This window comes from Streptopelia decaocto, assembly GCF_964273445.1.
Source record: "Streptopelia decaocto genome assembly, chromosome: 23".
NCBI lineage: Eukaryota > Metazoa > Chordata > Aves > Columbiformes > Columbidae > Streptopelia > Streptopelia decaocto.
Genome location: NC_138678.1, coordinates 463,329 through 491,068, shown reverse-complemented (window position 1 = coordinate 491,068; position 27,740 = coordinate 463,329). Strand labels below are relative to the sequence as shown.

Genomic DNA, 27,740 nt, shown 5'->3' with positions numbered 1-27,740 from the left:
GAGCCGGGTAGCCGGGCCGGGCAGGGCTGCGCCTGTCAGCGGGGCGGCGGGATGGCGGCGCTCTACGCCTGCACCAAGTGCCACCAGCGCTTCCCCTTCGAGGCGCTCAGCCAGGGCCAGCAGCTCTGCAAGGTCCGGGGCGGCCGGTGGAGCCCGGGGAGACCGTGAGGGGACTTGGGGGAAGGGGACCGGGGGGCCTGTCTGTCAGGGAGCTACTTGGGGGGGCAGGGGCCGCTGGCGGGCTTTGTGAGGGGGTTCTGTGAGTGGGGGTTCTGTGAGGGGGAGTTTGTGAGGGGGGGTTTGGAGGCGACTTGGGGTAAGTGGGAGCTGTTTGTGAGGGAGGCCTTGAGGGTATCTAGGGCGGCTGCGGTCTCAGGGTGGTTATTTGGGACTAATCGAGGGGGCTGATTTTCGGGGGGGTGGTTTGGGGCAATCTGTGGGTGCAGAGCGGCTAGTTAGAGGCTTTGTGGTTGGGGCCTTGGGAGCATTTGGGAGGTTTTGGGGGGCTGGAGGCATGGGGGCTGCTGGGGAGGTGTGTGGTATTGAGGGGTCACTGGGGGGGCTGTTTGTCAGGGGCACCTGAGGGCACTTGAGGCAGTTTGGGTTGCTGGGGGTGCTTGGAGGGTGTTGGAGAGGGAGCCATGGGGGAATTGGGGGAGAACTGAGGAGAAGTGAAGGGCTGTTTGTGAGGGAGGCTGTTAGCAAGCGGAGAGGCCTGGGGGATCCTGGGGTGTTTGGGAGGGTCTGGGGACATTTGGGAGAAGCCTTATGGTATTTGAAGGGGGGAGGTGGGTCTTGAGGGACAGTTTGAGTGGGGAAGGATGAGATCAGGGCTGGGGGGCAGGATATGGAGTAGCCCGGGATTGCTGAGAAACACGGGGCAAAGCAGGTGGGCGCAGGGGAACCTGTGAGGTGTGGGGTGAGAGGAGAGCAGGACCACTGTCACCATGGGCACAGGAGGCTGGTGGAGGGCAGAGGTGACAATAACTGCAGCAGGACTTTCTGTTCCTGCCCGGGGAGGTGAGACCAACCACCGTGACCCTTGTCTGTGGGTGTTGGGTGCAAATAAGCCCTCGTTACACATCTCAAGTTTACTTCTGGCTCACCTGTGACACATGCCGTCCCTGTCACCCTTCCTGTGCTCTCAGCCCTCGTAAGAGCAGCGTGACTGTACAGGGAGGAAATAGTTTGAGTTTGACGGGTGAAATGGGAGCAGAGGTCAGCAGGTGACCTGGGATTTTGGGAAGCGGTGTGCGGAAGAAACACTGAATCTCACCCAACGCTTCTGTTGTTGCAGGAGTGCCGGATTGCGCATCCCATTGTTAAATGCACTTACTGCAGGACTGAATTCCAGCAGGAAAGGTAAATGTTGCTGAACTGGGGAGACTGATGTTCTCTTTAGAACAGATGCACCCGCAGAACCATAGTGTTTCCACACCTTTAACTGAGGCTTAACCTGTAGATTGTTGCTGTGGAAGACTTGGGGCACCTTTCACCTTCCTCAAAGGGCTGCTGGACGAGTCACTGTGCCCCTGAGGTGTCCTTAATTTGCACCGTTTTCTTGGGGTTTAGTTTTGGTTAGTGCTCAGATGCATCTTCCAGTGAAGGATCTGGGTGCACCTTCCCACGAGTTTTCCTCTTCTCTGATTTCTAGTATCCAAAAATTATTTCCTTATGTATTTCCTTCAGCTGTGCTTTTGCATTTTTGCAAGTTACATAGCTTACAGAGGAAGGATTAGAAAACCCAGTGGCTGCATGCAGGCATTGTGTGGGTTTTTTCCTGTGTTTATTGAACAAATACATCTCTGTCCTGACTTGCCTTGATTACAAGGTACTTTGCAGTAATTCCACTTTTTGGTAAATTATCCTCAACCAGATGGGGACAGAAAATGCCCTTTGTTATGAGTCTGTAGTGAGGATTAATACAACCTCACCATGCGAGATGCAGCCCGGGGGAGACAGGGATCCTCACCACAGGGGCCGAATTTCCTTTGGGGAAGTTTTAACAGAACAAACTTTCCTTCTTTTGAACAGCAAAACGAACACAATATGCAAGAAGTGTGCTCAGAATGTGAAGCTCTATGGCACAGTAAGTGAGGGGGCTCGTTCTCACCAGCCTCTTTTCATCGTTTTTATCTTTATCCTGCCCAATCCCAAGGCAGTTTATGGGCTGGCTGTGTTGTTATAGCATGACTGATCAATAATATGTGGGCTCAAGCACGAAGCTTTTACCTTTTCTCTCCTCTTAGTTCTGAAAAGAGCAGCTCTGCATCATTTTAGGCCAGGAAATGACCTATTCGATATCCAGTCGAAACAAGAGCATGCTTACACAAACTGAGATTGCTGCAGAAGCAGTGATAAGTCTTGCTTTCCTGCTTGTCTGAAATCTAAAAAAGAGGTTTTGATTGTTTCTATTTTGGAGTTATACATTTTATAAAAATTTCATAGCACTTGCTAAATGGTCTGGGTGCCGTAGATAAATACACTTAGCAGGAGACCAGGGGTCCAAGTGTAATTATGGTTCCTGGATCAGCATGATGATTAGCTTGAAATGGGGAAATAAAAGTTTTGAAGTGATGGCAAGAGAGAAGGGGACAGAGTAATGTATTAATGTAATTAGAAGGCACTGCTGTATCAGTTGTTCTTCTTTCTTAAAGCCCAAACCCTGCCAGTACTGCAACATTATAGCAGCATTTATTGGAAACAAGTGCCAGCGTTGCACAAACTCTGAAAAGAAGTACGGACCTCCGCACTCCTGCGAGCAGTGCAAGCAGCAGTGTGCGTTTGACCGGAAGGATGACAGAAAGAAGGTCAGTATCACTCTAAAAGAAGGCCAGAAAGGTAAAAGAGTTGATGACAGCGATTGTCTGTCCATCTCCTTCACGTATTCTCTAGTGTTTCCAAAAGGGGTGTCTCTCGGTTATAACGGATTTTTCTGGAGCTGAGCTTTGTTGTCAGTGCTGTGTTTTGGAGCTGTTTAATCTCCAAGCTCCTCTGCTCCTTTGTCCGAAGGTGCTTCTTCTCTGTATTTGGCTTGTGGGCAGGAAGCCAGACCAAAACTTTTTCTCCTCTCTTTTTCATCCTGCAGGTGGATGGAAAGCTGCTGTGCTGGTTGTGCACGCTGTCCTACAAACGTGTCCTGCAGAAGACCAAAGAGCAGTGCAAACACCTGAGCAGCTCCTCCCGGGCCAGCCTGCAGGAGAAGGAGCAGTACAGCAGGCTCAGCAGCGGCAGCCACTACAACAGGTAACGTGCCTGAGCTTCTCTGTGCGCGGGGTGAGCAAAGAGGGTGCCTGGCTGCTCCACGCTCCTTCGGTGCAGTTCCTAAAGCCACTTTTGAATCACAGACTCATTTTGGTTGGAAAAAACCCTCGAGATCATCGGGTCCACCTGTTCCCCCACCCCTGGCACTGCCCTGTGTCCTGAGAACCTCATGTCCGTCTGTCCAACCCTCCAGGGATGGTGACTCCAGCACTGCCCTGGGCAGCCTGTTCCAATGCCCCACAGCCCTTTGGGGAAGAAATTGTTCCTAAATCCAACCTCAACCTCCCCTGCCGCAACTTGAGACTGTTTCCTCTGGTCCTGTCTGGGCCTCCATACGCTGGTGTTGGGTTTTGGCAGTTGTTTGTTGTTTAGGAGAATCTGGCTAAGTCAGGCTTTACTAGTTTGCAAACCCCACTGTTCTGGCATAGGCTTGTAGTCCAACAGTGCTGCTTAGTGATTCAACTTACTGAACTCATACACAATTAAAGCTAAATTGCATTTGTAAAATTTAATGATTGAAATGTAGATTTTAAGTGTGAGTTGTTCACCTACCTACTGATCTGACTGACACATTGTTTTCTGTTTATTTTTGGTCTCCAGCTACTCTTCAGGGAATGAATTTTTTATCATTCATTCTCGCGCTAGGAAATCTTGTCTTAATAGATTCAACGGGGGTGGGAATATTTATGTCTTAGACTGCAAGTCATTCAGGTTCTGACATACAATTTCCTCATTTTTCTAGCCAGAAAACCTTATCCACCTCTTCTATTCAGAATGAAATCCCAAAGAAGAAAGCCAAGTTCGATGCCATCTCTGCCAACGGTGACAGGTGAGCCTGTTACATAGGGAAATTGTGGGTGGGCGGTCGTGTTTGCTACATTTATATAAGACAGAGTTTGCAAATCACAGGAAGCTCATACGCAAGAGCAGGGATCTCGGGCTTTGGGACATCGAGGGGCTGTATTAGTGGTTTCCAAAACCCAGCAGACCAGCGTGACTTGACATTTAGACCTCGGTTTGAAGAGGAACAGAATACCTAGTGCTTGTACCTACTAGAATAGAAAATGCTGTTGGCTGCGCTGGGGAGTCGAGCTCTGCGGGGTTGGTGATTTTGGGGCTGTCAGGCTGGTCTTCAGGGAGACGATCTCAGAGGAGAGGATCAACACCACCTCCCGTTTCCCCTCCTGCCTTCTGGGGGAGGGACAAACAATCAAACCTTCCAATCCCATCCCGCTGTCACACATTGTGCTGGATGATGTTGACACCAGCTGCATGCGCAGCGGAGTGGGATTCATTAGCAGAAACAGGAGATTGAGATGGATTTTTATTTTTTTACCGTCTTGTACATGCATATTTTCATTCCTGCCTTTCCTCTCTGATTCTCAGCGTTCCTTCCTCTCCCGAGATGCTTTGTCCCCCTGCCCAGAGTGCCCCGTCCACGTTGGCGCAGTGGGCTGCTTCCCAACAGAGTCTCGGTGCCCACCATTGTCCTGTTTCTCAAGGCACTGACATCCTGAAGTGAGATCACCTCTTGTTTTCTCCCCTCTTGCCCTCCCTCCCATGGAAACTCTCCCTCTCTTCCCAAACAGCAGTGAATTTTGGGCATGGACCAGAGCGTAGCCACATTAGTGCCAAATGGTCTGTTAAAGCCACTGGTAATTAATTAATCACTACCTACCTTGAACGTCTTTCCTTTGAGAGCGCAAGTTGCGTCTCTCCTATATTGACACCTTGTCAATGTTTCCGAAATGCAACGATGGGAAATAGAACTTAAATAATTTCGTAAGGCAGAGTGTTCTGAAAGACCATTTATCATCTGAACAGTGTTTTCAGTTAAAAGCATGAACATCTTAAGGGTTAACTGTGGCTTGGGAGCTGTGGCTGAGCCCTGCTGAGGCTCCTGCTCACTTGGAGGCTGCTCTCCAGGCTGTAGGACACCACCATGTATTTTTATCTGCTCGCTAAAGCCTGGGCTGAGACCTGACAACTCACTGCAACACCACTGCTGGCTTGAAAATTATCCAAGAAGCAAAAAGTCTCATGTTCTGGCATCAGTGGCTCAGCCATTTGTTTGCAAAACAGGAGCAGGTATTAGAGAAATCAAACGCCTTTGTTTTGTTCTTGTGTCAGATGTTCTCAGCCTGGCTGTGGTCCTCGCCACGGGCGCTTTTTTTTGATGAATCCCAGTGGCTGTGGGTAATTTTAGCAACTCCTGAAGAGCTCCAGCAACGTGCTGTGGAAAAGGCAAGCTGCAGCTGCCTTAAATAGACACGTGGCTGTGTTTCTTGAGTAGCATAATAACGGTGGTTCATTAAGTGTGTTTGTTGGAGTTGCCTGGGCACCCTGAGCCCTCTGTTCCCCACTGTGGGTGCAGACCCTGGGGCAGGAGAACACCCTCGAAGCCCCTGGTGTCTGTACTGGCTCTGCCAAGCTCTGAGCGGCTCTGGGGACAGCTGGTGGCCCGTCTGTCCCTTCTCCCCGCTGGGTGGCAGGGCCGGCTGTCACCTTCCCTTCTCCGCAGCGTGCTCTGCAGCAGGAGCTGCCAAGGAGGGAATTTTTCCTGCTCAGGGTAATGTGAGCAACTCCTGGCACTCGTCCTCACGCCAGGATACGGCAGGAGTGAAGCTTGCCTGGACAGAGGAGTGGTGTAAGCAAGAGGTTGGTTTTAGCCAGAGGGTATCAGCGAAGAAGCCTTTTTTTCTCTGTGGAGGCTGTTTTTGTATTATTTCCTTCTCTTCTCCCAAGCACCGAGTGGGAAATTAAAGCTACTGTTAGTAACATGCCTGCACACAGCAATGTACTAGAGCACCCACCACCATCTTGCACAGCCTCCACTCGGGGAAACTACTCAGGAACAGCTTTAAAATGGAGATGTTATCCTGTGGTAGTGTGCGTGTACGAACCTCTCCTGCCCTCGAGAGCTGCCCAGCGTGACGAGCCCAGCGCTAGATCTGCTGTCCCCAGAGACCTGCCGGTCCTGTGCCGTGGGCTCTGCTGTCAGCGGGCTTTAACCCTGTAAGACTCTTCCCCTGTGGGCTACAGACCCTCAGAGCTGAGTTTTCCTTTGCCAAACTCTCTCTCCTGGTGCTGTCCTGTGACTTTCAGATCTGTGAAGCTGCTCCTGCTGAGTTTCCACCCCAGCGCAGTGGTAGAAAGAGCTTTTTCTTGTGCCACATCCTTGCTAACGAGTCCAATCAGTTCAGACTGTGCTTTTAAATAGAAAATTGATTATTTCCAGGATGAAACCCCTGTGTGAGGGGAGCAGCCAGTACGGAGGTGGGAGTGTACTTGAGGGAGGCAGCGATTTGACCCCGGTCCACTCCACGTCCCGGCTTTAGAACTAAATGCTGGCTTTAGGACGTGTCGACCTACTCTGGAGGCTTTAAAAAACACTCAGGCTTCGTATAAACCTGTTCATAGCAGCAGTGCTGTCTGATAACAGCCAGACTCAAACTAATCTTCTAGGTGAAGCTTTGTTGCGTTATTACTGTTAAGGTTTTATACAGCGACTTCAGGTGTGTGCGGCTGGGAGTGTGCTTGCCCTTTTAGCACCAAGAGATAAAAATCAGGCTTATCATTCCAGCGGTAAGGAACAGAAGGCAGGCGAAGATCAGGTGAGCTCCCCGGGCCTGTGGCTGCAGCTTGTCGTATCTATGAACTGAAATATTCCTGTAGCACACGACACTTTGTGGCTGCCCAGATCACCGGTGTCTCGTAGGGAGATTTATGAATTACCAGTGCAGGGGAGTGACTCGCATCCAGATTAGTTTTCAGCTGGTTGCTTGGGTTTAGAGTTCCTGGGGGTGTACAAGTGGTGTGCTCAGCTGTTTCTCTGTCTTCCTGGAGTCTTCCTTGCTCTGGAGTGGTCATGAAGCTTCTTCCTACATTAACTCTGTCATAGTGGAATCAAAATACAAAAGTCCAGTGTGTCTTTTCACCCCTATTCCCTGCTGAGGACAGAGCTGTCTCTCTTGGTTATGTTTGTTTAACTTGGAGGTTGTTTCTCTTTCATGTTCCCTCCTTGCCAGAATGCTTGTTTATATTTAGTGAAAAGTGTTGCTGGGCATCCAGGGACTGAGCAAAGAGAGTTCCCAAGCGGTTCCATGAACTCTGATTGCTGTCCACAACTCCTGGCTTTGAAAAGGGACCCTTAGCTGTTTGTAGGGTTGCTGCACACGCTGGTCGATGGTCACCCATAGAAGTTCCATGTCCCTGCTGATCAATCAATAACACGATATGTCACATATAATCTCTGTTATCTGTCATACCATGTGATTCCCAAATTCCATGTGGCAGCCAGGGCAGGGATACACATAACTCCTGCATCCAGGGAGTGATCATCACCCTGTCCTGGGCACTGGGGAGGCTGAACCTCGAACGCTGGGGTCAGTTTTGGGCAGCTTACGCCAAGAAAGGGTGAGGGGCTGGAGCACAAGTGTGATGGGAGCAACTGAGGGACCTGGGGGGTTCAGCTGGAGAACAGGAGCTGAGGGGAGACAGGGACACAAAGAAAAGAGCTCAAGTTGCGCCAGGGAAGGCTGAGGTTGGATTTAGGAACAATTTCTTCCCCAAAGGGCTGTGGGGCATTGGAACAGGCTGCCCAGGGCAGTGCTGGAGTCACCATCCCTGGAGGGTTGGACAGACAGACATGAGGTTCTCAGGACACGGGGCAGTGCCAGGGGTGGGGCAACGGTTGGACTTGATGGGGGTCTTTTCCAACCAAAGTGATTCTATAATTTGGAGGACACAACGTGTGTCATTAAATGATTTCCATTTTCCTTCCAGTGCTGTCTGTGGGAGTTTCCCTGTGTCAATGCAGAGAAGGGGTTGTGATGAGTCTTTCCCTCTTCTTTGTTGCAGTTTCTCTCCGGACCTCGCCCTGGACTCTCCTGGCACTGACCACTTTGTCATCATCGCGCAGCTGAAGGAGGAAGTGGCGACTTTAAAAAAGATGCTACACCAGAAAGATCAGATGATTTTGGAGAAGGAGAAGAAGGTACAGCCCTTGGCTTTCTTCCTCCCGCAGCGTGCGGACGTGTTCACACAGATCACGCTCCAGGGGAGTCTGGCTTTTTATCTTGGAGCGAGCAAGAGAGTTTCTGGCTCTTTCCAGGCTGCCTCCTTTCCAATGTCGAAGACGTTTTCTGGACCCACCCAGGAGATCTCATTTCATAAAGGGTCATTTCCTGACTGCTGTCCCAGGACCTCCATGTGGGACTGAGAAAAAACATGCTGCTCTGTGCAGAAAGAGCCCTGGCTGCTCCTGCTTCTCTGTGCTGCTCTGTGAACCGGCTCTGCTCTTGCTGAGCTGCCCCTGCCCACCCCAGCACATTTCCAAGCTGCTCCAGTCTCCCGCAATCTCTGCAAAAGCATTTTCTGTGGCAGGGTGCATCTGGGGTAAAGGTGTTTGTTTCTTCTTCCAGCTCACTTGTTCCTTTCTGCAGATCACGGAGCTAAAAGCCGACCTGCAATACCAGGAGTCGCAGATGAGGGCAAAGATGAACCAAATGGAGAAGACGCACAAGGAGGTCATGGAGCAGTTACAGGTGACAGCATTGTTGTTTTTATTTGCTGAGCTGTGCTGTACCCAGGAGTGACTGAGGACACCCTGATCACAACAGCCCATGAGTTTCTGCACAGACAGCTCTGCTAACACATCCCAGCCCTGTCCCACAGCCCCTCCCTGGCTCTGGACCATCTGCAGTGCGTCGTAACCCCTATTTATATCCTCCCTGCTGCTCTCTACTTGGGTTCAGACTCACTGTATTGTAAAGTGCTGTGTTGTGTCCCCTGTGGACTAGAGAGAAACCATCACACTCATTTCACCTATTGCCAAATTCAGGTTTGAACCTGTTTCTCCAGACTGCAGAACCTTTGTCAGTTCCCTGCACTGTTCTTAATGTGATTGATGTGACTGGTAACCAGAGAGAACAAAGCTTAAGGAACACTTGATAGTTCCTTTAGCACTGTATCTCTAGTACAAAAAGAGAAATCCCTGAGCTGGAGGGAGCAGGGAGAGCAGGATTCTCGTCACGGCCACAGAAACACTGGGCAGACTGTCAGAAACACGCTCCGAGGCACCCAAGAGATCGGGTCAAAGGAGACCTGGTTCCAGCGTGGAAATCAGACACAGAAATGAACTTTGCACCCTTTAATTACTCTGAGGTTTATAATGATCTAAAGCCTTAGCCATGAGAAATGGCAGGGGATAAGACAAAAGGCTTATGTTGCCCCTGAGAAAACAGCCTACAGTAAAATGTCGGTGGCATGTGGAGACACCGAGGGTGAAGCTGGAGAGCCGTAAGCTGCTTCACCCTGCGGTTTGGAAGAAGCGGGGGCAGGGGAAGCTGGTCCCAACCTGCCAAACCAAGGGTTTGCAGGGACCTGGAGTCACCAGAGTTTTGCTCTGCGCGGTGGCTGGAGCGAGGGGAGGGGGGCAGCCCATCCGCTGCCCTTTGAGTGTCCTTGGCTGGGCTCACACGAGTCACGCGGTTGTCCCCTCTCGCTGTGGAAGCCGTTAACTTCTCGCTTACAGTGGGGGGATGCGAGGGGAGGGATGGGAAGAGCCTTTTCGAGGCGGTTGGAGAGGAGATGCTGGACTTGAGCTTGTGCTGCGATGCTGTGCAGCATCACCCTCCTCCTCTTGTCTGCATGTTCAGGCAATTCTAGGATTCCTAAAACTAACAATCCATGCCATTAAATACCCATTTTCATTGTGTTTCCAGGCCAAGAACAGGGAACTCCTGAAGCAAGCAGCTGCCCTATCGAAGGGCAAAAAGCCTGAGAAGTCAGGAGCAATCACCTCCCCTTAAAACCAAACCCCACATGGGAGCTCTGGCCAAGGAGTCTGGGAGACCTGCCCTATGGCTGGAAGTAAAACCTCCGCGTTGTCGCTGCCGTGGACCCGCTGGAAACGCCTGGCGCGCGTTGCCTTTTGACAGCAGGCGTGAGCGCCTCTGCTTTCCATCTCTCTCGAATTACTGATCTGATCCACGGGGAGAGGTCCCAGCCGTCCGAAATCCCCCCCAAAGTACTGTTTTTTGGATGAAATGTATTTTTCTTTGCCTAACCAGTTGCTACCACTGCCAACCCTTTTCATTAGCAAACAGGAACCTGCTGCATTAGAGACTTCGCGCTGGTTCCCGACCGGCTGCTGGGAGGCAATAGCCGTGGCCGGTTGTTACGCAGATAAGACAGGAGCTGCGTGTGGTGGGAGCTTGAGTTTTGTTTTCCCCTGGACTCTTCCCTCTTCAAAAGGAAACCGATAAATCACCAGCCCAACAGATGTTACTGGAAGGTTGTGCCACTGCTGAGAACGGTTGATCCAGCTTTTTGAAGATGCTTCCAAAATGGAGGCTGTGTATTTATCTTGGAAGTTTATTTTGGTTTGATTTGTTTTGTGGGTTTTTTTCTTCTTTTCCACGTCAGCTTGGCAAACCAAACTGCCTCGTTTTGTGTTTTCTTCTTTTGTTACGAGAGCTTTTGCATTGGGAGCGAGAACGTAATGATACAGACCCCAACACACCCCATTTTCCCCCCTTCGGTGACTTGGTGACCTTTGGGACACTGGTGGCTTCTGCAGCTCGGTGTGATCAAGCGCCTCTTACTCCTTTTCTTTAGAGGAGGAGAGTTCAAGGTTTGGATCATCCCTGGATCGAGCTCCCTTCTCCCTGCCCCGTTCCCTTCCAGGCGCAGGAGCCAGTTTGGCTCCAGGAAAGCGCTTACTCAGGCAGCACCCCAAGCCAGGGAGTGGTTTTTTGGGGCTCTCCAGGGACATTTCTCACTGCTGATTAAAAAAAAACCCACAAAAAACAAACAGCAGAATAAAAGGGCTACGGAAGTTCCCTGCACCAGGGACGTGCCTCTCCAAAACAGCACAGAGACCACGGGCCCTTCCAGCCAGGCCGGCTCCCCAGGCTCCAGCTTTTTGGGGCGCAGGAGGGATAAAGAGCACTTGGCCGCTGTGGAGGTGGGAAAAGCACCACAGGCTCCAGCACCGCGTTCCACCCAGGGCTGGAGAAACATCTCAGGGCTCCGAGACCATCAGGACGGAGGAGCAGAAGCTGAAACCTCAGTGCAGAGTCAAAGGTGGGTTATGGAGAAGAGAAATTGTCCTTTTGCTGCGGGGCTGGCTGCTCCGTCAGGGCTTTTGTTGAGCTTTTAACTAGACATTGTCATTTATTATTTCTTTTGCATCCTTTATTTCGTTCCTTTAACTCAAAGGCACTTTTTTTGCTGGCGTTGGCTTCGGCCGTGGAAGGAGCCGCTGCAGCATCCCGCGCTGCCGGGTGCGCTCTTCTTCCTTTATTTGTTTTTAAAAGAGACTTCTGATGTGAAAACAAGAAAGACAAAATAGTTGCACTTTGCCAGAGTGCGACGGCCGGAAAATACCGGATTTTGTACTTCCCGCGTTTTTAGAAAACGAGGCGCGTCGCTGGGATGTTTTTTAAATGGGGGCTTTGCTTTTTTCGCTTCCCTCGAGATACAGAAATAAGCAGAGGGAGGAAGGCCCTGTATATACTGTTATGGGGGGTTTGTGATAAATTGATCCTGCGGTTGAGTAGCTGATGATTTGTAGTAATAACCTTGTTTCTTTGTATGTTTGTAATAATGCGGATTTTAAAAGGGACGCTTTGATTTGTACAAAACTCTGACAACTGTAAAAGTGTTTTAAAAAAACTCCTCAGCTGTGTCTGGTACTTTCTGTTTGCCTTAAAGAGGAGAAAAATTGCTCAACCAAAGCACCTTTCCCTGCCTGGAACTGATTAATGTCCTGCCTGGTTGGAGCGTCGGCCGTGGCTCTGGTGCCGTGGCTCTGGTGCGTGTGGGATGGAGACGCTGTTTTTCTGTTGTTTGCTTCATTCTGACTTTTGTTTCTGTCTCTCAATCCTCCCCACCAAGCCCGTTGCCAGGATCCCTGTTACTTGGTTACGTCCCGCTTCCCAGGGCCCATCCGGCTGGATCCGACGAGATCTATTCTCTATTTTCTTCCCCAGCCGCACGAATGAAGCCAGAGCACAGAAACAATTTGGTTTTGGTAGACAAGAGGATCAGGACGTTGTTTTTTAAAGATACTGATGCAAACGAGCTCCTCCCAGCTCCCTCAGCCTTTCCTCACATGGGAGATGCTCCACTCCCTCCAGCATCTTGGTGGCTGCGCTGGACTCTCTCCAGCAGTTCCCTGTCCTGCTGGAACTGAGGGGCCACAGCTGGACACTATTCCAGGTGTGGTCTCCCCAGGGCAGAGCAGAGGGGCAGGAGAACCTCTCTGACCTACTGACCACCCCCTTCTAACCCACCCCAGGTACCATTGGCTTCCTGGCCACAAGGGCCCAGTGCTGGCTCATGGTCACCCTGCTGTCCCCAGGACCCCCAGGTCCCTTTTCACTGCTCCCCAACTTACACTGGAACCTGGGGTTGTTCCTGCCCAGATTCAAGACTCTACACTTGCCCTTGTTCTATTGCACTAGATTTCTCCCCACCCAGCTCTCCATCCTGCCCGGTCCTGCCGGAGCGTGCGCGGTGCTGAGCGATCGCAGGGCGCGTTATCTGTGCTGAGCGCAGCACAAACCTGCCGGACCCTGGAATGTGCCCGATTCTGTTTACAGCGTGTGGGGGGATAGACCCGAGCTGATGTGCCTAAGGCGGGGTCTGACTCAGCAGGTAGAGCCAGGCCCAGCCTAACATCCTCATTTCCTTCTCTCGGTGGTTTATCCACTGCTTCTAAAGCAGCTTCAGTGTTTGCACAAGGATGTATCTTCTTTATTTACTTATTTTAGGTTGTGATTGCTTTACTTTGTATTTCAAAGCTTTAGCAAAATATGCTTTGGGCAGTGACTGAACACACTTGAATTTTACATCCTGATCTCAGCCACGAAATCAAGGTCAAAACTGAGATTTCCCATTTTTTGGTCAGTGGTGTTCCCCGTTCCGCCTGTTTCGGGTGAGCGGGCGCTTGGCCCCCGTTCCCGCAGGAATCTCTCCTGAGGATGCAGGAGCTCGGAGTTTCCCGAGTACTGACCGTGGGGAGTGGAGCTGGTTGGGCTCTCAGGGCACAATGAAAACCTTTGGCAAAGCATTTTTGAGACCTCCTAACCGAGAGGATTAGAGATTTCTTTTTAAGAAAAGTAATTATTCGAATAAATAGATCCTTTCCAAACTTCTAGACCCCCTGGCAAGGATCTGAAACTGTTGTACGCAAATGACCGTGAACTCTTTTGCAGCCCAACAGGGGGTACCCGGCAGAATTAAACCCGCAGGAGAACTGAATTGACTTAACCAACCGGTAATTACCCCCAAACAGCTCCCTTCCATTCCTCCCTAATTGCTGGAGCTTGCTGGCTCAGGCACACGCCCTGGGGCAACCGGCTTTAAAAAAACACCCCAAAACCACCAAGGATCTTAAAATCCTTTTAAAGCTTCAGTAACTTGTGTTTTGTAGCTGAGCCAGGTGAGCACAAGCTTTGTTCTGGAGACGGGGGCTCCAGAGCAAGAGGAGCACCCACCAGTCCAAACCAGTACAATCTGCTGACTCAGGGGAGGCTGAGGTTGGATTTAGGAACAATTTCTTCCCCAAAGGGCTGTGGGGCATTGAACAGGCTGCCCAGGGCAGTGCTGGAGTCACCATCCCTGGAGGGCTGGACAGACGGACATGAGGTTCGCAGGACACAGGGCAGGGACAGGGGTGGGGAACGGGTGGACTCGATGGTCTTGAGGGGCTTTTCCACCCAAAACGATTCTGTGATTCTCTGCTGCTTCTCTTTGTCCTCGGGCTCTGGGCCGGACGAACCCACCGGGCTGGTGAAGCGCCCAAAGGCTGGACAAGACACGGATTGTCCCCAGCCAACCCTGTTATTTGCTCGAGGTGACTCACCTGAGCAATCAGCTTTGCCTTCCTGTTTAGCTTTCTCACAGCACCTTTGAACTACAGTCAACACCTTGATAACCAGGGCACTGTCAGTCCCACAATAATTACTGAGCGGTCGCCTGTTTCCCATGACGGGTGTTTCTGGAAACAGGGCGTTCGGGTTCAGCTCTTGGGTTCCTCTCTCGAGGAAATCTCGTCTTCGCCACCCTGTTGCCGATGAACGTTGTCACGAGCCTGGCTGTGAATCAGCCCGCGCCGAGAAACCCTCCCAGTCACGTTTCCTTGAGGAACGAGCACTGCTGGGCTCAAACCGGGACAACAAGTGGGACCTCAAGGCTTCTTGGGTGATGCTTGTGGGGTGAAAGGATTTGAGATGCTGCAGCCGCTTTGGCACTGCCCGCTGTCACCCGTTTTGGGCACTCAGTGCTGGCCTCCTGGTGCGCGGGGGACGAGCCTGCGGCCGCGCGGGTGGTGGCCGGTCACCCCGTTTGCCAGGGACAGGAGAAGACGCCGGTGACAGCCTGAGCCGGTGCTGCGTGGGCAGGAGCGCTGCAGACAGGCCGGGAAAAGTGCTGAGGCTGCAGTAGCGCGGGCCGAGCGCGGAGCAGATGGGGCATCGTGTGCTGCTCCGTGTCCCCCAGCGGGTCCCTGCCCGGCTTCGTGACCCCCGGCCGGCTCAGCCCCTCCAGCCCCTGCTCCGCACGCAGGGGACGCAGCGCCGCCCGGCCCTGCGAGTGTCCTTCTGGCACGGCCCTCGCTGTGTCCTGACGGGATATTTTTATATTAAATATTTGGCGTCGTCTCCGGCCGGTCTCTCCAGCTGGACCAGCGCCTGACGCACACCCACAGCCCTGGGGTCCCCAGGTGCCTCTCAGCCTGCCCCCCCACTTTCTGGGGGGCAAAAAGGGGGGAAGAGGGGCAGCACTCCCCTCTGCTTTGCTTGCCCCGTGTTGCCTTCACTCCTGCCAAGCAAGGGGCAGCTTTTCCTCTCCGGGCTGACACGTTTATCCAGAGCAAAGCTGGAGCTCGTGGCCTCAGGTGGCCCCGGTGCTGGCCAGGGACTGGCAGCATTTTGGCTCTTGCCCCACGTGTGAGCAGCTCCAGGGCCCCCGCGGGGTGAGATGCGGCCAAAGGAGCAAACGATGGAGCTGGACCTGGGTGACAGGGGCTGAACTGACCCCGGGCAGTGTGGGAGCAGGTTCGCCCAAAGCAGGAACAACCTGGATCAGATCAAATCAAATCATTCCTCTCAAATGATATCAGCGTCACCGCAGAGGCAAACACCTCGGGCGGCTGGAGCCAGGCGAGCGGGAGGCGACGTCCTCGCTCCAAACGCTGCCCAGACCCACAGCCTCCCTGTGCAAAACACCCCTAAAATAGCACGGGTGTCTGCGGGCTGCGCTGCACCGGGAACGGGACAAGGACGGGGACATTTGAAACTGGCTCCGCGCTGTGTCCCTGCAGAGGCTGGTGCGGCTGCAGCGTGCCGTGCCGTGCCATGCCGTGCCGTGCCATGCCATGCCGTGCCGTGCCATGCCGTGCCGTGCCATGGCGTGCCGTGGCGTGCCGTGCCATGCCGGCCGCTTGCTGTGCTGCCAGCACCGCGCTGCCGAGGCGCTGACACGTCCGCTCCATTGGCAGGAGCTGCGGCCGGAGCTGGAGGAGGCTGTTGCCAGGCAAAACCTGAGTTGTTTGTGCAGCGGCTCTTGTTTGCTGGACTTTGCCATGTGCAGCCTGTGGAGCAGCACCAGATTGTTATCAGCACCGCTGTCTGGGGCTGCCCGGGGCTGCGGGAGGGGTTTTTTCCCTTCCTTCACCTGGTTTTATTGGTGTTTGTTACTCAAACGGCCGATCTGGTGCGGGGCGGGCGCCTTGTAGGGGATGGGAGGGGAAAGCTGCTCTTAAGCTCTTGGGGTTGCTCAAACTCTGCAAAGCTTTAGGGAGCCTTGGGGTGCAGTGGGGTGGCGGGGGGGGACACAGCGATGGCTCGAGGCCACATGCAGCCATGGGACACACTGTGCACAGGCTGAGAGCAGCTGAGCAATTTTGACAAATAGCACTCCCTGCAAACACGCAGGCTCCTCGCGTGCCTTTTCCATCAGCTTTCTCTTTTTTCCCTTTGGCCCCAGGAGACTTTTTCCATGGGTCCCTGTGTCAGGTGCTGCAACAGGAGCTGGACGTTAGGAAAAGTTCGGATATTAGAAAAAGGCTGGATATTAGGAAAGGTTCTTCACCCAGAGGTGCTGGACACTGAACAGGCTCCCAGGAAGGGGTCACGGCCCCAACCTGACAGTGTTCAAGAAGAGACTGGACACCGTCCTCAGACACACGGGGTGAGCCGTGGGGTGTCCTGTGTAGTTGGACTCTGATACTGTGGGTCCCTCCAGCTCAGGACACTCTGTGATCCTGTGGTTCCTCTCGGGGCAGAGAGGACGCCGACAGGAGCCCCAGACCCCCCCGGCTCCCTGCCCGTGTCCCGCTGCAGTTCGCACCGTTCACACCCGCCGCTCTCACACCGGAGCGACGCCGCGCCGAACTACAACCCCCAGCATCCCCCGCTCCGCCGCTTCCTATTGGCTAACAGCTAGGACTTGGCCACTCCTCCGCGCTGCCATTGGTGGAGACTGGGGGCGTGGCTGCCGCCCGCCCCGCCCCTCCCGCCGCCGCGCTATGAAAGCGGAGCGGGCGGGGGCTGCGGGACGTTCCGGAGCCGGGGGGTGACCGGGGTGGCTGGGGGTGACCGGGAGCCCCCGCCCCGCCCGGGGGCGCTCACAGCCCCGGGCCCCGCTCCCCGCGCTGCCATGCTGCTGGCCGGCGCGCCGTGCCCGCCCGTGGGGCTGGAGGAGTACCGGGGCTGCGGGGCTCGGCGGGGCGCCGAGGTAAGGGCTCGGCTCGGGGCTCGCCTGCCCGGTTCGCTTCGCCTCCCCCTCCCCGTGCGTCCCCTGCCGCCGTGCAGCCCACCCGGGGGTCGCTCAGGGAGGGGCTGCTGGTGTCCCCCCACCCTGGGACCGCTGTCCCCGTCCCCAGCCCGCGGCCACCTCCCCTCGGCCGGCTGCAGGGAGGGGTGAAACCGGGACATGTGGGGCCGGGCTGCCAAAATAACCATGGTGCTTATTTGCAGCGAGCCTAAAACTAAGGGTACTGGGTTGTGGGAGCAGGCTGGGGTGCTGGGATGCCACCCAGGGCTGCTGGGGTGGCCCTGTCCTGGCACATTGGGGTGGCTGGATGGGGAGATCTTGGGGTCCCCTGATCCCTCCCGGAGCTGCGATGTGTGTGGGAGCCGGGCAGAGGTCCCGCCCGCAGGAATGGGCTGGGAAGCAAAGGGAAACTGAGGCAGGAGCTGGCGGTGGGACGTGCCCGCTGGGTGGGTGGCTGTGGAGCTGGCAGGAGACCAAGGGGCTCCGTCCAGTTGTTTGGCTTGTTCCTGGGCTGCCTGTGGTTCTGTCTGATGTCCCATTAACCCAAAGGTCTGGGAAACCTCTTGCATTGTCCAGGCTTTTTGCGTTTGGAGTCGAGTGTGCAAAACGAGCCTGAAATGTCTGTGGAGCTTTGCAGGGCCCTCCGGGGCCATTGAACCCACCTGAGGCTTCAGTGCACCAACCTGCCGACTTCCCTGAGACGCTGGGAATTGCCTCTGCTTTTAAGATTTATTTTCCCATCTGAAAAAACCCCAAACATTTGCAGTTTTTCCTCTTGCTCCACATTCCCCTTCCCCAGGACGCGGGGTCTCCCTGCCTCCCCAAACAGCCGTTCGCAGTGTAGCTGCACGAACAGCTACTCCTGATGGGCTGGAAACTGGGACAGCGGGTGGGAAGGAGCCCGGACAGCGGTGCTGCTGGGGACCTCCGGCACTCGTGAGCCGAAACCTGGAGTCGGTGCTTGGAGCAGGCTGGGCGCTGGACGCGGTTCTCGCCCGGTACGGCCCAGGCACAGCCTCCCGACGGGTTTTGGCAGGAGCTGGGTTATGAGGTGGCTTCATGGTGTTTGTTTAACCTCGCCTTATCGGGAATGGTTTTCCAACACCTGACTAAGCACTGGCAGTGGTGCCGGCGGGGGCTCGCTGCTCAGCGCACCCGTCCTCCTGTTCCCAGGGCATTAACTCCTTCCCTCGGCGGCTCCATCAATCCCCTGGCGCCGGGAGCGGGTGGCGTGGTGGTGCGGGGCAGAGCATCGCCCCCGTGCCTCAGTTTCCCCATCAGCGGGAGGTGAGACATCCCCGGTGACGGCGCAGCCAGGGTTAACTGCAGCGCCCTGGGGATTGCTCAATGCAGTAAAACACACCGAGCCTCTGAGTAGCGATGATTAAAATGCACCTTCCAAGGTCACCCTGAGCTGTCACCAACAAGCGGCGGGGCTGGCCGGGCTCCCCGGCTCCTCCTCGCTGTCACAGCCACCAGTCGTGCCCTGTCCCCCGTGGACTTGTCTTCCCGGTGTCTCTCCATTGCCGTCCCCTCCCAGGGAACCTCTCAAAGCACTGAAAAAGCTCTTTCTCCCCAAACCGTGAGTCAGTGCAGAGCCAGCTCAGCACCGGGAGCAGCGATGGCATCAGCCTGTTCCCGCTGTCACCCCGCTCCGGCTTCCGCGGTGACTCAGGGCAGGAGCATCCCGCGCATGTGGCAGTTGGGCGCTGGTGGCTTTGCTGGGGTGGCAGGAGCGCTGTGACCCACTGCCCAACACGTGGGGAGCATGTGGCACCGCGACAGCTGCTGCCTTGTCACCTCGTGCCACCCTACACCCCTGTGCCGCTCGGGAGAGGGTGCCAGGCCGTGCCCACCGCTGTGACAGTGGTTTGGAGGCAGCGGCAGGAGAAGCACCTGCTGTCACCTGGGCTGTGCCCGGCCCTGGCTCTCAGGTACCTCCTGGTGACGCCGGGTGACGGCCCCGGGGCTCGTCCCTTCGCAGGGCACTGCAGAAAAGACCCGGGGAAGCGGCTCCCTGCCCGTCGCTCCACGCTGGAGAGCGGGACGTGTGGTGCTGCCGTCGGCATCCCCGGCCGCGGGTGTCCGGGTACCCTCCTCCCTCTGGCCCCCGGTGACATGTCCCGTCTCCTGCAGGTGACTCCATCGCTGTCACCTCTCCTGCCTGGCTGTGGGGGTGCTGGGGTGATGCTGAGCTCAGGGTGGGAAACAGATTTCCCATTGAGCTTCCCCGTCATTAATGGGCTGGAAGGTGTTTGACTGACCGTGCCGTTGGGTTTTTTTGAAGGCTTCTCGGTTTCGGGACGCGCTGCTGGGTGCCGTGCTTGCTGTTCTGTCTCAGTGCCGTGGGATGGGATGCGGGGGGTCTGTGCGCTGCCCGCCCCGGGACCCCCCACCAGCCCTGCAGGGAGGGGATGTGGGGGGGGGAATCGCCCCGGGGCACGGGGCTGGTGATTCAGGGGGAGCACCTGCCTCACTGAGTGGTCCCAGAAACGGGGGGTCAGTGCCTTTGTCCCCTGTGCTCGGGGACGGGTCCCAGCCGTGCGGTGCCACCCTGGCTCCTGTTAGTGAGGGGACCTGGGGGATTTCTGCAGGAACGGGTGGAGGAGGGGGGTGCTTCCCCCCTGAGCATCTCCTGCGGTGCAGTGATGCTGCGGGCGCACGTCTTTCTCAGCCCTGGTGTCACACAAGCGCCTTGTCCCCCTGTATTGGGGGGACCACACACCAGCCCCCTTCCCCCTCACCTCCTCCCCGGAGCACTTGAAACCTTTTCCATCCTCTTTTCTCCCAGCCCCACACCGGCTCCTGTGTTCTCTGTGGGTGTTTTGGGAGGGGTTATTGGATTATTTTAGCTCTTGGGGCTGGGTGCCGTGTCCCCCCGTTGGCACCCATGGGTGCTGCTGTGATGCAGGTGAAGTTTCCCCTGCACGGCTGCGACCTTGCGAGCTGGTGGGACGCTGCAGCGCAAAATTGGGACGGGGGAGGATTCAGGCTCTGCTGTGCCCCTGGGATTCAGCTCCTTGGCTGGCTGGGGGGTCCCCATGGGCACAGAGACCCTTGCAGCAGGAGGGCTGGGGGGTCCTGGCCCCATTATGCTCCTGTTTGCATCATCCCCCATGTGCACCCTCCCTGGAGAAAAATATCTGCTTGGAGAAAATATAGCATGGAAACTATTCCCTGGGAGGGGGGAGATGGGGCATGGGGGGTCAAAGATGAGCTAAACCTTGTGTTTGGGGAGATGGGGCATGGGGGGTCAAGGAAAGATGAGCTAAACCTTGTGTTTGGAGTGCAGGGAGCAGCAGCTGCCCTGTAAGCAGGTGACTCGTTTCTGTTTTAATTACATTAACGGGTCTGAAGAGGGGAGGGGGGAAAAATAACTGGTGATGTGTATTGGCATTTCGTGCCCCGGGGGGGTTATCGGGCGCTGTGTTTATGCCGGTGGCTGCAAACTGCGGCGCCTGCATTGGGGCCGATGCTGGAGCCGTCCTGCCCCTTGGCCCCCCCGGGTCCCCCCGGGCTCCCTTTCCCCCGTGTTTTCCCGAGGAGCTGGTAAACTGAGACCTGGGAGCGAGGGGGTGTCTCTGCTCTCCTGGCATGGGATGGCACGGCTCCGGTGTCCTGGCACGGCTCCGGTGTCCTGGCACGGGCCCCGTGTGTCACACACGCCTCCCGGGGGTGCGGAGCAACACCCCCGCCCGATTTCATCAGGCGCTGGCCGGCCTGACGCAAGGGCGATGGCCGCGTGTCCCCATGGCTGCTGCGTCACCCCTTCCGGTGCCACCGCGCTCGTCCCACCGGTGACACTCGGTGGCTCCAGCTCCCAGGCTAAAGCTGCTGCTTTTTCCCCCGTAGGATCAAGGGGTGAAGGTTCCCTGGCAGCTGGGGAGGGGGCCCAGCGCCTTCATCCCCCTGGAACAGGTAAGAGCCGTGGGGATGGTTTGGGGTGGGCACGTCCCTCCCTACCGGGGGGCTCCCCAACACCCCCTGCCCTGGTTGGGGACAGGGGGCTGGTAAGGAGGGATCCCCACACCTCAGTTACCAGTGCCCAGCTGGGGGGGGATGCTGGGGAAGGGGTTGGGATGGGGAAGGGTCACCCACCTGGGGTACCCCTGTGGCAGCAGGGGGCGGGGGTGCCTTGTTTTAGAGGCTGGGGGAGCAGTTGTGTTGTTTCCACCCCGGTGTTTTCCCGCCTGTGCCTCAGTTTCCCCAATCACACAACGCGGGTGTCTTCTCCCTGTGCTGCAAAGGGGCTGCAGCCCCTGTCCTGCTCCACCCCCCCGCCCTCCAAAAGCCGTGACCAGAAATCCCCAGGGCTCACCAGCCCTATCTTGGCACCCGCTGCCGCTGTCCCAGATGGTTCCCCCTTTGACAGAGATAGCGCCGGCTTTCGTCACCGCGCTGGGGGTGGAGATGCTGGGGGGGCTGAGCCCCATCTCCTCCCCGCTCCACACCAGAGCCCAAACAAACAACCCGACCTGCGGGCTGAGCTGTGCGGGGTCCGACATGGAGCCCCCCGGTCACCCGCTGTCCCCCGGCGCCGGGAGGGGGGACACGGGCAGCGGGGGACGGAGGTGTCCGTACCGGGCGGGGAGGCGGATGGGCAGCACCAACAGGGTGAGCATGCGATGGGCGCTCCTGGGTCCTGCTGATGGGGTGGAGGTCTCCCTGTATTTTCGGGGGGCTGTTACAGAATGGGGGGCAGCAGCACCCAGCCCGTCACCCCCTTCCTCTCCCCACCCGGCAGATCCTGCAGGAAGGTGCGCAGAGCAGCCGGCACCAGCTCCTGGTCGAAGCCTTCGTGTCGGCGGGGAGGGTGGACAACATCACCATGGTCATGGGGCTGCACCCCCAGTATCTCAGCAGCTTCTGGAAGACCCAGTACCTGCTGCTGCGCATGGACGGGCCCCTGCCCTACCACAAGCGCCACTACATCGCCATCATGGTGAGGACGGGGGGTCCCAGGGGGGTATATATGGTCCCAGTGTGGTTGTTGGGGTTGTTTCTTTGTTTTATTTTTTCCTGGAGGCAAGAAGATATTTGGGGCCCCCTCTGGGGTCCCTTTGGGGTTGGTGTCCACACAGGGTATACCAGCGCCCCCCCTGCTTCCATGGCGCTGGGGACCTGAACTGATAATAGGGGTGGGGGGTGGGCAGAGCGCCCTGTCTGGGCTCATCTCCCCAAGGGGGATGTGGGGGGGCTCCTGCCTTGGCTTCTCCAAGGCCTTGTTGTGGGGGTCCCTGGGCGGTGCTGGGGGGTGACCGCCTGGCTCTCCCGCAGGCAGCGGCGCGGCACCAGTGCTCCTACCTGGTGGGTTTGCACATGGGGGAGTTCCTGCAGGTGGGGGGCAACCCAGCCTGGCTGCAGGGGCTGCACTGTGCCCCCCAAAAACTCAGGAACCTCAACGAGATCAACAAGCTGCTGGCGCACCGGCCCTGGCTCATCACCAAGGAGCACATCGAGGTGAGAGCAGATGCTGCTGCTGCAGGGTGTGTGTACCCCCCCAAATACACTCTGGTTTTGGGGGCTTGACCCCAGCGGTCACATCCCTGCTTGCACAACCCCCCAGATTTAACCCTTTCAGGGTTGGAGGGCAGGGGCTGTGCTGCTCGGAGGGATGGGGAAGGGGTGACTTGTCCCCCTGTGGCAGATGCACTCAACCCCCTCACCCTGTGGCAAGCAGGACCCTAAATCACCAACTGGTGACACCCCCCTGGCTGAGACTGTCCTGGTGACAGCTGGTTTATTGGGGAAGCACATCTCAGATGCCCCCCTTCCCTTGGCTTAGCCTGGCTGTGATGGGGGGTACAGCACAGTGAGCTGGGGGGCTGGCGGGTCTCTCCAACCCCCCCCGTGCCTTACAGGCGCTGCTGAAGACGGGGGAGCACAGCTGGTCGCTGGCGGAGCTGGTGCAGGCGCTGGTGCTCCTCACCCACTACCACTCGCTCGCCTCCTTCGTCTTCGGCTGCGGCATCAACCCCGAGGAGGAGCAGGACGGGGGGCACGGCTGCCGGCCCCCCTCGCCCCACAGCGACAGCAGCTCTGCTTCTGATGACAGCACGGGGGGCTCCCGGGTAAGGGGGGGCCCTAGGGGGCTGGAGTGAGTTGAGAAGAGGGAACGGAGCTGGTGAGGGGCTGGAGCATGAGTATGATGGAGCGGCTGAGGGACCTGGGGGGTTCAGCTGGAGAACAGGAGCTGAGGGGAGACCTTCTGAGCTCTGAACTGCCTGAAAGGAGCTTGGAGCCAGGGGGGGTCGGGCTCTGCTCCCCAGGAACAAGCGCCAGGAGCAGAGGAAACGGCCTCAAGTTGCGCCAGGGGAGGCTGAGGTTGGGTTTAGGAACAATTTCTTCCCCAAAGGGCTGTGGGGCATTGGAACAGGCTGCCCAGGGCAGTGCTGGAGTCACCACCCCTGGAGGGTTGGACAGACGGACGTGAGGTTCTCAGGACATGGGGCAGGGACGGATGGGGGATGGTTGGACTCGATGGTCTTGAGGGTCTTTTCCACCCAAAATGATTCCATGGTCCTATGATCCCCTGTGCAGCCGCATCCTCCGCAGGGCGTCCCACTCCTCACAGTCCCCGCGATGGGGCAGGGGAGCAGCTGCGCTCTGGGCAGGACAACCCCAGAGGCAAATGCACTCTTTAGAGCATCCCTGGGGCTGCTCTGGGCTTGCGGTCCCTCTGTTGACTCTGCCCTCTGCTCGGCCAGGGCAAGGACGGGCTGCGGGAGGTGGAGGCGCTGATGGAGAGGATGAAGCTGCTGCAGGAGAGCCAGCTGGAGGAGGAGGGCGTCACGCAGGAGGAGATGGCGACGCGCTTCGAACTGGAGAAGACGGAGAGTTTGCTGGTTGCTCCCTCGGGTGAGGAGGTGCAGGGGTGCAGCTGGCTGGGTTGGGGTCCCCGCGGGCTGGGGGTATCGCAGGGGAGGGAGGGAGGAGCAGGATGGGGCCCCCAGTGCAGGGCTGCTGCTCTGGTGTCACACAGCACTCGTTGCCTTGTAGACCTGCCGGATCACTCCCTGCAGTCCAATGTCCTCTGCTTCGTGGAGGACCCCGAGTTTGGCTACAAGGACTTCACGCGGAGGGGCGAGCAGGCGCCCCCCACTTTCCGGGCACAGGTGGGTGCTCGTGGTCCCGCGCCAGCCGGAGGGGACGGGGTGATGGGCTGGGTGACAGGTCCTGCCTGTGTCAGTGCGGGACAGCAGGGGTGTCCCCAGCGTTGTGGACAGCGTGGGTGCAGACAGCAAAGGGCTGGGAGTAGCAGCGTGACTGGTTGCTAATAATTTTGGGGGCCAGCGTTTTGGGGGAGACCCCAGCTTACATCCCTGGATTTGAAGGGACCCCACATTTCCCCATCAAGCCCCTACCCCAGCATCCTTTCTGTGGCAGGATTACACATGGGAGGACCATGGCTACTCACTGATCAACCGCCTGTACCCCGACGTGGGGCAGCTCCTGGATGAGAAGTTCCAGGTGGTTTACAACCTGACGTACAACACCATCGCCATGCACTGCGGCGTGGACACGTCCATGCTGCGCAGGGCCATCTGGAACTACGTCCACTGTGTCTTTGGCATTCGGTAGGTCCCCAAGGTCCCCAGGCCCTGGGTAGAGCCCGTGAGGGTCCAGCCTGGGAACCTCAGCACAGGACACACATGGAGCTGCTGGAGAGGGGCCAGAGGAGCCCCAGGAATGACCCGAGGCTGGAACAGCTCTGCTGGGGACAGGCTGAGAGTTGGGGTGTTCAGCTGGAGAAGAGAAGCTCCAGGGAGACCTTTCCGGACTTAAAAGGGGACAATAAGAAAGATGGGACAGACTTTTGAGCAGGGCCTGTTGCGATAGGACAAGGGGTGATGGTTTAAACTAAAGGAGGGAGATTCAGGCTGGACATGAGGAAGGAATTGTTGCCCTGAGGGTGGTGAGAGCCTGGCCCAGGTTGGCCAGAGAGGTGGTGGATGAACCATCCCTGAGACATCCCAGGCCAGGCTGGACGGGGCTCTGAGCACCCTGAGCTGGTGAAGATGTCCCTGCTCATGGCAGGGGGGCACTGGGGGACTGGGGAGGTCCCTTCAACCCAAACTGTTCTGCGATTCTAAGACTTGGTATTGGTGATGCTGTTGCTGCTGCTTAGACTAAGGCAGGGCGATGCTGTTCGGGGGCTCGGAGTCAGTCCAGAAAGCCCTTGGGGTGTGTCAATGGGTGGGGGTTACATGTGGAGTAACACATCATCCTCCCTCCCCCAGCTATGATGACTATGACTACGGGGAGGTGAACCAGCTCCTGGAGCGCAGCTTGAAGGTCTACATCAAGACGGTGGCCTGCTACCCGGAGAAGACAACCAAGCGGATGTACACGCAGTTCTGGAGACACTTCAAGCACTCGGAAAAGGTGCTGCCCCGTTCCTGCCCCTCCTGGCAGGCTGGGGGGGGGATGCTGAGCCCCCACGCCCTGACCCCGCTCTCTCCTGCAGGTGCACGTCAACCTGCTCCTGCTGGAGGCGCGGATGCAGGCGGCTCTGCTCTACGCCCTGAGAGCCGTCACCCGCTACATGACCTGACCGGCCTCGCTCCCTCCTCCTCCTCATCCCCCAGCTTTGGGGCGAGAAGCCAGGGGGGAGCTGGGACCCTAAAGACTTTGCTGGAATATTGTCTCCCCCCAAAAAGGGGCCTGGAGCTGTGGAAGAAAAGGGGGGGCTCCCCTGCCCCCAGCCTAGGAGAAGGGACAACTGAGATGCCACCAGTGCCAGGAAGCCCCCTGAGATCTGGGGGTGCTCAACTGCTCTGTGCCTTTTTTGGGGTGAGCCTGCACGAAGCCAAACCGGGGGTGCTGCCCTCGCCGTGGTGTCACCTCTGTGTCACCTGCTGGCACCTGGACTGTCCTCGCGGGTATCGTGGGCTTTACCCCGGCTTCTTGGAGCCTCGTTGTGCTGGAACACTTGCAGCTGCTGGGGGGGATGCTGCCCTGGGACCCCGTCCCCAGATTTATGCCTTGCACCCTGGGAAGGCCCCGCGGGGGGGTGAGAAGGATCCAGCCCTGGTGACACTCGCCTCCGAGCTGGGTCCCCCCACATCGGTGTCCCTGTGGCTGGGGGACAGACGGTGGCTCCTCCAGGGTGTCCCAACTGCGTGCGTGTCTGCTGTGACACGGGGGTGTCCCCTCTGTGCCTGGGGGTGCTCACAGCCCCTCGCTGCTGCTCCCCATGGGTCCTGGTGCAGCCAGACCCCAACCCAGCCCTGGGGGGCTGCGGGAGGGTTAAACCAGCCCCGTCCTGTGCCTGGGGCTGTGAAGTGCCTGCTGGGAGGTGACAGTGCGGGACGTGGGTGGCCGTGGCGTTACCCAGATGCGCCGGAGCATCTCCCAGCAGCGCGGGTCGCCGGGGGTGCCGGTTTGGGAGAGCCCCCCCTCCCAGCTCTGCTGGAGCGCGGGGCCGCGTCCGGCAGCGTCGCCCGCTGCTCGGCCACTCCGGCTGTGTCAGGTTTGTCTCTGCTGAACCGTAGCTCCAGTTAAATTATTTCCTTTATTTTTTTTGGGGGGTGTATTTACTCCTGACTGGGTGTGGAAATGCCACTGTGACTTTGCTACAGATCTTGTTTGAAATAAATAAAATTGTTCTTTTTTAATTTATTTTCTTTCTTTTTTCCCGGCGCCTGTGCAGGGCCCGCGAGCCGCGGCTTCCCTTTGCTCTTGCTCAGCCCCAGGGACTCATCCTGCACATGCAAAATTTGGGATGGGGGTCTCACAGCTCTGGGGTGGGTGGGAGCACCCTGGGTTGTTCAAGGGGGAAAAAGGGGGGGAGCCCGTGCACTCCCCATTTGTATGAGGGGGTGCGCTCAGCTCCAGTGCGCCCTCCTTGCAGCAGCCTCCCTGTGGTGTAGCCAGGATTTGGGGCACCGGTTCTCCCCCCAAGGTGGGTGTCCTGTGGGACACCCTGTTGCCGGGGTGGGGGGGGACGTGGCACTGGGGGCGCCGCAGCCCCGTGACCTGGAGCCCAGCGCCTATCGGGGTGCAGCAGGAGCCCCTGGGAGGCGCTGATAAGAGCCCCATGGAGGGACCAGCCCCATCCCCGCAGAGCGAGGTGCATCCCGGCCGTGTCCCCAGGGAGCCCCTGCAGAGCAAGGTGCATCCCGGCCGTGTCCCCATGGAGCGCTGATGCCACCCCAGCACCCAACCTCCAGCCCCGGCTTATGTTTAAACCCCTCACTCGGGGAGCTGCAAAGCATGACGGCTCTTAAAAGTGTTACTTTAATCCTTTTTTTTCCCCCTGCGGTCTTGCAAAGCTTGGTCTTAGCAGCAAGTCCTGGTTTGCGCTCCAAGTTTTCCTCCCCAGATTTATTTTAAATCCACAAAGGATTAACCATGGGCACCCAGCAGTTCCTGTGCTGCTCCCCCCAGCAGCAGCAGCGCCCAGGAAGGACCGGTCCTTGCTTTATTTTTCTCTCATTTTTCTACTACAGCTTCAAATAGCTCGTGGGTGAGTTGGCACTGTGGGTCTCCTTTAACTCATTGCCTGGGTCATTGTGCCATTTTAACCCCCTTCCTTTTTTCAGATGGTCACAATTATAAACGAATCAATTCCTCACCTTGTGTTTAACCAAGGTCTGCAATTTGTAAGCACACCTATAATTTATCCGCAGCTTTCATTGTCCGTCTCGCAGGGCAATAGGCATGTTAATAATCTCCCTACCTGCAGCTGA

General features: G+C 56.9%; 2 protein-coding genes across 4 annotated transcripts; both read left to right on the top strand.

The window, feature by feature from the left end:
- Positions 1–8: 8 nt before the first annotated feature.
- Positions 9–11,964, top strand: FAM76A (family with sequence similarity 76 member A). 2 transcript variants are annotated; one of them, XM_082071446.1, is made up of 10 exons: positions 9–132; positions 1,298–1,362; positions 2,035–2,089; positions 2,658–2,810; positions 3,089–3,246; positions 4,007–4,093; positions 4,651–4,782; positions 8,125–8,260; positions 8,709–8,810; positions 9,990–11,964. In XM_082071446.1, exons 1-10 carry the CDS (start codon positions 52–54, stop codon positions 10,074–10,076), a joined length of 1,056 nt encoding a protein of 351 aa, XP_081927572.1. In that variant the 5' UTR covers positions 9–51; the 3' UTR covers positions 10,077–11,964. The 2 variants fall into 2 exon arrangements, with proteins under 2 accessions (XP_081927572.1, XP_081927573.1); XM_082071447.1 differs by lacking the exon at positions 4,651–4,782 and having other exon boundaries at positions 9,990–11,961.
- Positions 11,965–16,823: 4,859 nt separating this feature from the next.
- On the top strand, positions 16,824–26,666 carry SESN2 (sestrin 2). 2 transcript variants are annotated; one of them, XM_082071217.1, is made up of 10 exons: positions 16,824–17,010; positions 20,902–20,967; positions 21,794–21,991; positions 22,327–22,509; positions 22,911–23,120; positions 23,757–23,907; positions 24,049–24,164; positions 24,436–24,626; positions 25,290–25,434; positions 25,517–26,666. In XM_082071217.1, the coding sequence occupies exons 1-10, from the start codon at positions 16,933–16,935 to the stop codon at positions 25,601–25,603; spliced, it is 1,425 nt and encodes a 474-aa protein (XP_081927343.1). In that variant the 5' UTR covers positions 16,824–16,932; the 3' UTR covers positions 25,604–26,666. The 2 variants fall into 2 exon arrangements, with proteins under 2 accessions (XP_081927343.1, XP_081927342.1); XM_082071216.1 differs by lacking the exons at positions 16,824–17,010; positions 20,902–20,967 and adding an exon at positions 21,388–21,663.
- The last annotated feature ends 1,074 nt before the right edge of the window (positions 26,667–27,740 follow it).

Coding starts and splice junctions, on each gene's coding strand:
- FAM76A (XM_082071446.1), top strand. CDS start 52: ATGGCGGCGCTCTACGCCTGCACCAAGTGCCACCAGCGCTTCCCCTTC. Junction 4,094..4,650: donor ATCTCTGCCAACGGTGACAG/GTGAGCCTGTTA, acceptor TCTGATTCTCAG/CGTTCCTTCCTCTCCCGAGA. Junction 4,783..8,124: donor CAAGGCACTGACATCCTGAA/GTGAGATCACCT, acceptor TCTTTGTTGCAG/TTTCTCTCCGGACCTCGCCC.
- SESN2 (XM_082071216.1), top strand. CDS start 21,403: ATGGTTCCCCCTTTGACAGAGATAGCGCCGGCTTTCGTCACCGCGCTG. Junction 21,992..22,326: donor GCCACTACATCGCCATCATG/GTGAGGACGGGG, acceptor GCTCTCCCGCAG/GCAGCGGCGCGGCACCAGTG. Junction 22,510..22,910: donor TCACCAAGGAGCACATCGAG/GTGAGAGCAGAT, acceptor CGTGCCTTACAG/GCGCTGCTGAAGACGGGGGA.